The sequence below is a fragment of the Erythrolamprus reginae genome, chromosome 5 (genome assembly GCF_031021105.1).
Source record: "Erythrolamprus reginae isolate rEryReg1 chromosome 5, rEryReg1.hap1, whole genome shotgun sequence".
NCBI lineage: Eukaryota > Metazoa > Chordata > Lepidosauria > Squamata > Dipsadidae > Erythrolamprus > Erythrolamprus reginae.
In genome coordinates, this window is record NC_091954.1 from 92,565,880 (window position 1) to 92,575,480 (window position 9,601).

General features: G+C 42.4%; 1 protein-coding gene across 2 annotated transcripts in view; it reads left to right on the forward strand.

The window, feature by feature from the left end:
• The window catches only part of TIPARP (TCDD inducible poly(ADP-ribose) polymerase), a 45,140-nt gene extending 38,819 nt beyond the window's left edge, over positions 1-6,321 (forward strand). For both annotated transcript variants that reach the window (XM_070753502.1, XM_070753504.1), the window contains exons 5-6: positions 240-509; positions 5,562-6,321. In XM_070753502.1, the coding sequence (XP_070609603.1) occupies positions 240-509; positions 5,562-6,009 (718 nt within the window). In that variant the 3' untranslated portion in view covers positions 6,010-6,321. The remainder of the gene's footprint in view (positions 1-239; positions 510-5,561) is intronic.
• The last annotated feature ends 3,280 nt before the right edge of the window (positions 6,322-9,601 follow it).

Consider the following 9,601-nt stretch of genomic DNA (forward strand, 5'->3'; position numbering starts at 1 on the left):
CTCACCAGCGCTATATATAGCGGGATCATAATCTCCCTCTTCCTGCTTGTTATACCTCTAGCTATGCAGCCAAGCATCCTACTTGCTTTCCCTACCGCCTGACTGCACTTTTTCACCCATTTTGAGACTGTCAGAAATCACTACCCCTAAATCCTTTTCTTCTGAAGTATTTGCTAACACAGAACTGCCGAGATATCCTATTGACTCCTTTTCTTCCATTTCTCTCCCAATTTCTGCAGGACACTCAGTGGCAGCCTGGCAGTGCCAATGGCAGAATCTATCCCATCGCAAGTTTTATCTCCACATGCTGTTACCTCTCCCAGTTTCTATCCAGAAACATGGATTATCATGGACCCGGCTCAGGACTTTCTCCAAGTGCCTGTTTCAAAGGAAGACAAAAGTTTCAGAACAATTTATAATCTCTTTCACAAGACTGTGCCCGAGACCAAATATAAAATCTTGAAAATACTGCGAGTTCAGAACCAGTTTTTGTGGGAGAAGTACAAGAGGTGAGTCAAGATCAGATAAATAATCTCCTGTTAACTTCATTATTTCACTGCTTTTGGAGAGGTGGGACAATAATAGTGACATTTCTTGAGGAAAAGCGTTGTTTTACTGCCAGTGCCTTTAACAAGAGAGCCAGCATGGTCTAGCGCAGTGATTTTCAACCTTTTTTGAGCCGCGGCACATTGTTTACATTTGCGAAACCCTGGGGCACATTGAGGGGGGGGGGCGGCTAAAAAAAGTTTGGACAAAAAAATTCTCTTCCTCCCCTTCACTCTATTTCTTTCTCCCTCCCTCTTTCCCTTCCTTCCTCTTTCTTTCTCTCTCTCTCCATCCCTCTTTCTTTCTCTTCCTTCCTCTCTTTTTTGCTCTCTTTCTCTCTCCCTCCCTACCTCCCTCTATGTCTTTCTCTCCTTCCCTCACTCTTTCTTTCTCTCTCTCTCTTGCTTTCTTTCTCTTGCTCTCTCTCTCTTTCTTTTGTTTTCTCTCTCTTTCTTTCTTTCTCTCTCTCTTGTTCTCTCTCTCTCGCTCTCTTGCTTTCTTTCTCTCTTGCTTTCTCTCTTGCTTTCTTTCTCTCTGAGCTTCGCGGCACACCTGACCATGTCTCGCAGCACACTGGTTGAAAAACACTGGTCTAGCGGTTAAGGTACGAGGCTAGAAAGCGGAAGTCGGTGAGTTTTAGCCCTGCCTTACTCATGAAAGCTTGCTGGGTGACATTAGATCACAGTCACACACAGTCAGCCTAACTCACCTGGCCAAGATGGTTGTTTGGGAGGAAACTAGGAGGAGGAAAGTGTGTTTGGATATATTTGCAGCCTTGAGTTATCTATAAAAACAACAAATGAGGCATATAAATTAAACAAATCTTGCTGCTTAAAGTAGCCAGTTGATGCACCACCTTATATACTATTGGCCTAGATGAGTGATGGTGATTTTTTTTTTGGTTCACGTGCCAAAAGGCGGGTGTCTGGGTGTGCTAACATACATACACATGCCCACCGCCATTCCCTCCTCCAATGCATGCACAACCGCCCCCCTGGCTGCCCCCCGCATATGAAACACAGACCTTTCTGAAGCTGTAGGTGAAAAAAAATGGCCAAACCGGAAGTTCAGGAAAACGCACTTCCGGTTTGCCTCATTGTGCTGTTTTTTGCAGTGCAGGGCTTCAAGAAGCTTCCCTGAACCCTCCGGAGTGCAAAAAACAGCACAACGGCAAGCCGGAAGTATGTTTTTATGAACTTTGGTTTGTCCATTTGGGGGATTTTTATTTTTTATTTTGCCCCTGGGGCTTCATGGAAACTTCCCTGAAGTGTCCAGGGGATGAAACGGCCTTTCTCAAGGCTGAAAATCAGCTAGCGCACGCCGGAGCTAAAACCTGGAAAAGTCCCATATGGCTTCCCATATGGCTCCGCATACCACAGGTTCGCCATCACGGGCCTAGACATTGGCGAAGAGCCTGTCCTTAGAAACACAAAGAAGAACTTCAGCTGAGGGAAATTGCAGGCAACAGCTGTCTGCATAGTTCCCTCTAAGCTGAGCAGTGAGCAATCGCTCACTTAAAAATCATCATCAACTCAGAGTTTTCCAAACCTGCCCAGAAGCCGAGAGGGAAAGAGTGAGAGGGAAGGAGAGGAAGAGAGAGAAACAGATAGAAAAAAGAGAGGAAGGAAAAGAGAAAGAAAAAGAATGGGAGTAAGGAAGAGAGAAAGAAAATCAAAATCTAGTTTGAAACTAGCTCAACTATTTAAGTGGCATTTTGATATTGATAGAGTTGCCCTGTTATGAGCTCACTGTTAGACACACAGTACAGTATTTTATTTTGAAATTCTCTGAGGCAAAACAGGGTGGGTTTTTATTTGTTTGTTTGTTTGTTTGTTTGTTTATTTATTTAATATTTCTGTGCCGCCCAGTCCCGAAGGGGCTGCCGCTCAGACACTATACTTTTCCGCCCACCCACCCCCAAAAATAGAGGGAACACTGGCTGTCTGTATTGGGAAGTATCAGGAATGGCTGTTGTTGTGTACAAATTGTTCAGAAGGAGTGTAGCCTAGACAGAAAAAGGTGCCTCCTGCTTTGCCGAAAGCCACTCTCTGAACTAAAACCTGCCTCTCTTTTTCAACCTATGAAAGAGGCCTTTTATTGAAGCACCAGCCCTGGTGATGAACATCTGTTTTGTTTGGCCTGATTGAATTTGAATAGAGCTTCCTTGGCTTCTCTCATTTTGTTAAGTTGGCACCATGTTTTAGCTTCTAACACAAACTGAGAAGAGCAGAAATCCCACTAACAGATCCCACAAAAATAGAGCTACACAATAAAATTGTATTTGCTTTATTTTCTGGAATATCGCCTCCCTATATTGTAGTGCAGCGGTCCCCAAACTATGGCCCACAGACCGCATGCGGCCCGCTGAGGCCATTTATCCAGCCCGCGAGTAAGTGACAGGAGCACATCTAATTTTCCATGAATAAAATGCAGTATTTTGTTAGTAACTAATATCAATCATCAAAAAAGTTGCAAAAGTTTTTTTTCTAATTTTGTCATCTAGTTACATTCATTTTCTTTTAATTAAATTCCCTCCTCAAAAAAGTACACCAATTATATTTCTAACTTATTAACCATTATGCCAAGTGCTTCCTTCTTTCTTTATACATTTTTCTACAAGCCAGGAAAACCTTGTATAGCTAATCAGATGTTAACAAAAGAAAATTAAAAACAAAACATAAAGATATATGAATTTCTGACTTCTTCTCCCCCCCCCCAATCTAAATAGCACGTTCCCATTTTGTTTTTTACTTTAAAATAAGGTATGTGCAGTGTGCATAGGGATTTGTTTATAGATTTTTTTTTATAGTCTGGCCCTCCAACAGTCCGAGGGACAGTGAACTGGCCCCCTGTGTAAAAAGTTTGGGGGGCCCTGTTGTAGTGTATGCTCACATGAAAAAGGTATTATTTGGGATGGGAATGGGATTTCTAAGATAGTATTTTTTAAAAAGTATTGCTAATGTTATGGGATAGCTATTCTACTTTCCAGTTTTTCCTCTGAAATGGCACAGATTAGCAATTTATAATTGTGTTTTCCAAATCTTGAGTTTGACTACAAGTCAGATTTCTCAGGATTAATGTTCCCCTTAAGAGCAGAAAGGCAGGTGGTAGACCCAGTAGAGGATTTTGCAATGCTGCTACTATTCCTGCATTTTATAATTAGATTGTGTATTGCTAGAGCATTTCCCTGATTTTCTTTAAGTATGGTACAGACATGGCCCAGCATTGTTTTTGGTTCTGCAGTGTCTCCATGACGTTGCCTCCATCTCATTCCCAGCCTACAAGTAAGACAGGTCCACAAGTAGTCCTCAGCTTATGACTGTAATTGAGCCTGCAATTATAGTCCTTGTGGTCATAAATCAAGGCACACGCATGACCAGAAGTAATTTCCTGCCCCCCCCCTTTTTTTCAAGAATCGTTAAGTAAATGTGGTGGATATTAAGCAAACCCCTTCATTTGAAAAGGCCTTTTTTAATAGAAACTGGTTTTTCACACAATAGAATTTTTCACACAATTTCATAGAATAAAGATCAGGTAGTACCAGTAATGAACTCCTACAGGTACGGTTAGGAACGCAGAACCGGTAGAAATATTTTGGTCAGGTACACAGAACCGGTAGATAAATTTTGAATTTTTTTCTTTTTTCTCCCTTCTGGGCTCTGAGTATGTTTTTCCTATCGTAGTAAATAAGGCTGAATGTGTATAATTTTAGAAGAGCTGTACATGCGTGTGTGTGTGTGTACATACACATACAGTTTGTATAGTAGATAATGTATATTTTTGTGTGCCTGTGTGTATGTACATATGTATGTACACATATGGCATATAATTCTATGTGTATACAGGTAGTCCCTGACTTACGACGTCGATCCGTTCCTACAGGGCATCGTAAGCCGAATTTCCGTGTAAGTCAGAACACTGTATTCCGATTTACACGAATAGAGGCGGAGGCGGCGTCTTCAAGGGACCAACAGCCGGTCCTTCTTGGTACTGCGTTGATACAGCCTCCTAGGCCGCCCACCACGGAGGTCCCCTTGCCCAAACGGAGGCGGCAATGCAGCACCGAGAAGGACTGGCTGTTGGTCCCTTGAAGCTGCCGCTGCCGCCGCTCGGGGCAAAGGAATCTCCACGGTGGGTGGCAGCGGTGGCTCCGAGGTTGCCCACCGTGGAGATCCCCTCGCTTGAGCGGAGGTGGCGGCGGCAGCCTCAGAGGTGGCAGCACCAAGAAGGACCGGCTGTTGGTCCCTTGAAGCCGTCGCTGCCTCCGTTCAGGAGAGGGGGTCTCCGATGCCGCCACCCACTGCGGAGATCCCTTCGTCCAAATGGAGAAGGCGGAGGCGGCAGCGATGGCTTCGAAGCTGTCCCCAGGTCGTCGTAATGACAAAACGTCGTACGTTGGGGACGACGTAACCTGGGGACTACCTGTATGCCATATGTGTACATATATATGTACATATCTGTGGATAATAATATATTTTGGATGTCCAGTAATAGTAAATAGATAGGGAAGTTATCTCTTTGAGGCGAGGAGAGGCCAGGCACTCTAATCCAAACCCTTGACATGAGTGACGTCAAGTTGGCCACCGTTAAGCCAGTCACATGACCTTTAAGCCATCCTGTCACATGATTGTCAAGCCACTCCCACTTGGTCACATGGCTGGCAAGCCACATTCACAAAATAAGCCACGCCCACATCACAGCCCTTCACTGGACAGTACCATTTGGCAGTGAGTCAAAACAGGCACAAAAGAATGAGGATAAGCACTGGCATTGGGGGCAGTTGTTAAGGATGGGCAAAGAGCTACTAGATATAAGCAGTAAGGAAAGCAAGCCACCCAATCCTCCAGACGTGAATCGAGGACAGCTTTGGAGTTATTTTCAGGCAAAGACGTACTACTCAAACTCCAGGGCCTAGAAAAGGTCTTGCTCTTTTTTAAAAGTTCCATTAGGCAGACTTTCTCTTTTAGGGATTTGGAATGATATACCCATATATGTTTCTATGTTTCATTTTCCAGGAAAAAAGAATACATGTATAAAAAAATGACCGGCTTAGACAAGATTATGAACGAAAGACACTTGTTCCATGGGACCTCTCAAGATGTGGTAGATGGCATCTGCAAGCACAACTTTGACCCTCGGGTATGTGGGAAACACGCCACCATGTTCGGGCAAGGGAGCTATTTTGCTCGGAAAGCCAGCTACTCCCATAATTTCTCCAAGCGGTCACCCAAAGGGATCCACTACATGTTTTTGGCAAAAGTACTGACCGGAAAGTACACAGTAGGGAACCACACCATGAGAAGACCTCCACCTGTGAACCCTGCCAGCATCACCAGTGATCTGTATGATTCCTGTGTGGACAACTACTTCGAACCACAGATTTTTGTCATTTTTAACGATGACCAGAGTTACCCTTATTTTGTTATCCAGTATGAAGAAGTTAGTAATACTGTTATCATCTGAGAGACACAGAGAGAAATAATTTCCAGTGATAAATTATTGTTGTTAGTGGACTTTAATCTGCTGTTTGTAGAATGGTCCCCTTTTTGGGGGGAGAAGAAATCCAGTTTGGAGAAGTTTTAATAAAAGTATTGAGGAACCAGGGAGGGAGGGAAAAAAATAACCTTTCTAACAAAAAGAAAAATAATTCTGAAAAGACCAATTGTGCAAATTGTAAATATTTTCCATTGTTTATAGCTGAGAAGAAGAAAAAAGACTGTGCCTTTTGTTATAAACACTATTTATGTTAGTAAATTTAATGTTTTGAAAACTTAATAGTGTGACCTAGTGTTATCTTGGAAACTTATAATGTGTCTGTCTTGGGTGCTTGCTGTTCTTTCTTCAGCTTTTGGAGGTACTTGATCCCTTATTGTTAAATGCTTCACCTTTGAACTGTATCTGGAAGGCAGGTGTGGCTACATCGCTGTTCTGCACCTGTACAGGTATCTGATACTGGCAAAATGCCCAAGTGCAATATATTATCTGCTTCACTAAAAGGAACAAGGTTGAAGATTCAGTTCCTGCTACAGAAAGCATAATGATAACAGGAAGGGGAAGCCAACTACTTCCATAGAAATACTTCATTTCTCATAGCTACTTTCCCTCTTAAGTGTTCAACAATTGGGGGTTTCATGAATGAGAACAGATGCCTAAGAGATAAAGACAACAAAACGACATGCTTGGGGAGATGATGAAATTGATTATATTTGGAATGGGTTTGTTTTCCTGTTTTTTTTTAATCCTTTAAGACAGTGGAGGTGTGTGAGATACAAACCTAACAAGTTCATTGGACAGCAACTTGACAATGAGTTCATTGTGGAAACTAGTTACCTGCCTTACTTGCATGTAAAATCCATGTCTTTCTGATAATTTCACCAGTTGCTAATGGCCCTAATTAAGAAACCAGCAATCTATATAGATCCCATATGCCTTAAGCTCCGAATCATCCAGGTCAATTTATATGCACTTCTGTGTTTTAACTTTAAAAACATTTTGTTATCTAGACTGATATCTAGCTTTTCACAATGAAAGAAAATACCAGTAGCTGCACTGAGGAGGCCTTGCCTACTTGAGTAATGCATTTCCAGCTGTGCCCTAAATTATCTGGTTGTAACTTACATTTCATCAATTAATGCCCCTTCTTTGGTATGCAGATGTTAAAACCCTTTGGCTTAGGGTTTGCCAAGATGTGTTGAACAGGGGGTCTGGGGGAGAAAGGCCTGCCTTTCAGAAATAAGGTATTGGTTATATTTTAGAAAATTTGGTACAAATGTTTATCCATGCAAAACAAAATTCCATTCTTCGAACTCAAGGTAGACCTTTGACCAGTTAACTTTTAAATGAAGAATGGAAAATTGCAAGGGGCTAGGTATTTATATTTTTAAAGAATAGTCTTACATAGGACCAATTATTCATAGTTAGAAATAGCCCACTGAACAATAAATAAGTGCAGGTTGCAGCCCAGTGCTGTTTGAAGTTCTCCCTTGTACCAAAGCAGCTTATTTCTACCCACTTGTGTTCTTAAACTCACTTATGGTATTCACAATTGTTAGGAAAACAATGCATGAATATCACTTTTTAATTACTCCTTTCTAATTTCTGCCTTGCTAATTTTGGTACGGATTATTTTGTCTTATAGCTACAGATATATTTTTTATCTTTTCCCAAAAGAAAAACAATCTATGAGATTGCCTTTAAAGTGAAGGGCAAGCCAGCAGTCATATGTAAACATAGCATAGTCTTCACTTCTGCTCCACTATAATCACTGAAGCAGGCTAAAATAATGCTAACAATGGCCAGGTGTTTTCCGTTTCTTCAGAAGTGAGAAGTAACGCTTCCCCACCCAGTCAGTTTTGTAGTTAACAGTACTGTGGCTTTGGTCCTACAACATATCTAACTAACCGTGGCTCATTTTATCATGCTTACAAATGATAATTGGGTTCACCCAACATTCTAAGTGTTCTGTCTGGGTCACTCCAGAAGCCAATACCAACCCAAAAAGAGAAGCCAGACACACTGGTAAAAGGCAAAGGCAGTTTTATAAAATCCAAGAAAAACACAGGTAACAGAAAATGTCCTTACAAACAGGAAAATGCTGTATCTTAAGATATATTCACGAAGGCCAAAAGTCCATGCAGCAATACAGAATTATTGCTGCCAAGCCAAAGCTGTAGATAGCAGACCTATACCTCCCACGGATCTTCCAAAGCTGCTGGGCCACAAGCCAGGAACAGAGACGCCGAGAAACAAGACAGGATAACACCACGCCAAGCTGATAACACTCCACATGGCTTAAAGGGCTTGCCTGCCTTTTAAACCCTGCTGATGAGGACCACACCCAAACCCAGCTGTTTCTACTTCAATGGTGAAAATATCTCTTTAACTGCTCCTTTCGTTGCTCTGAACGTCGCTGTCTCATGTCAATGACAGCTTGTGCGTCATCACCTAATGACTCCAAGCTACTGGCTGGGGAGAGCCCCCCCCCCCCCCGGGGCTCTCATGCTGTTCTCCTTCATCCCATTCCTGACTTTCCTCTCCCCGCGTCCGACTGTTCAGCCCCCTCCTCTGCGCTGTCATCCTCCTCCGGGCATGGAGCCAGCAGAGACACAGCTGGTCCCTGAGCAGCCTCAGGCTGAATCACAACACTAAGTCACAAACAAGCACATTATATATAGTACAAAAATTAATTTTGATTGTCAAAAGGCCATCATTGTCTTGCTTTACATTTACATTGTCCAAATGGCTTATTAGTTATTTATTTCAATACAGATAGTCCTCGACTTCTCAACAGTCCATTTGAAGTTACAGTGGCACTGAAAAAAGTGACTTATGAGCATTTTTCACACTTAACAACCATTGTAACATCTTCAGGGTCATGTGTTCAAAATTCAAGTACTTGGCAAATGACTCATTGCAGTGCCCTGGGGTTAGGTGAACAATGTTTTTCAGTTTCTGGAGAAGCAAAGATTCACAGGCAAACAACTGCCAGATGTTGAAATGTATGACCATGTGCATATACCATGACTGCATCTCCATCATATGTTGGGATAAGATGCATGTGAGTACATAATGGAAGCATTTGTGATGTATACTGTATATATTGCATTCTAACCACCTTCTCTGGTGGCTCCAGCCCTCTGGAACCATCTCCCCCCGGAGATCAGAACTGCCCCCACCCTCCTTGCCTTTCGTAAGTTGTTGAAAACTCACCTTTGCCGCCAGGCATGGGGAAATTGACACCTCCCCTAACTACTGTTTTATGTATGGTTTGATTGGGTTGTGTGATTATTTTATTAATAAGGGTTTTTAAATTGTGTTTTTAGATACTGGATTTGTACTTTGTTGTTATTGTTGTGAGCCCCCCCGAGTTCTTGGAGAGGGACAGCATACAAATCTAATAAATTATTATTATTAATATTTATTCCCCCACCCAGTCGCTAACCCAGAGGTGGTTGTGGCCATTGTATAGTGATGGGCTCCTACGGGAATGGTCAGGAACGCAGTTCCGGTAGCAAAATTTGGGGCTCCACCCCAGAGCACCCAATTTGCACTGAAA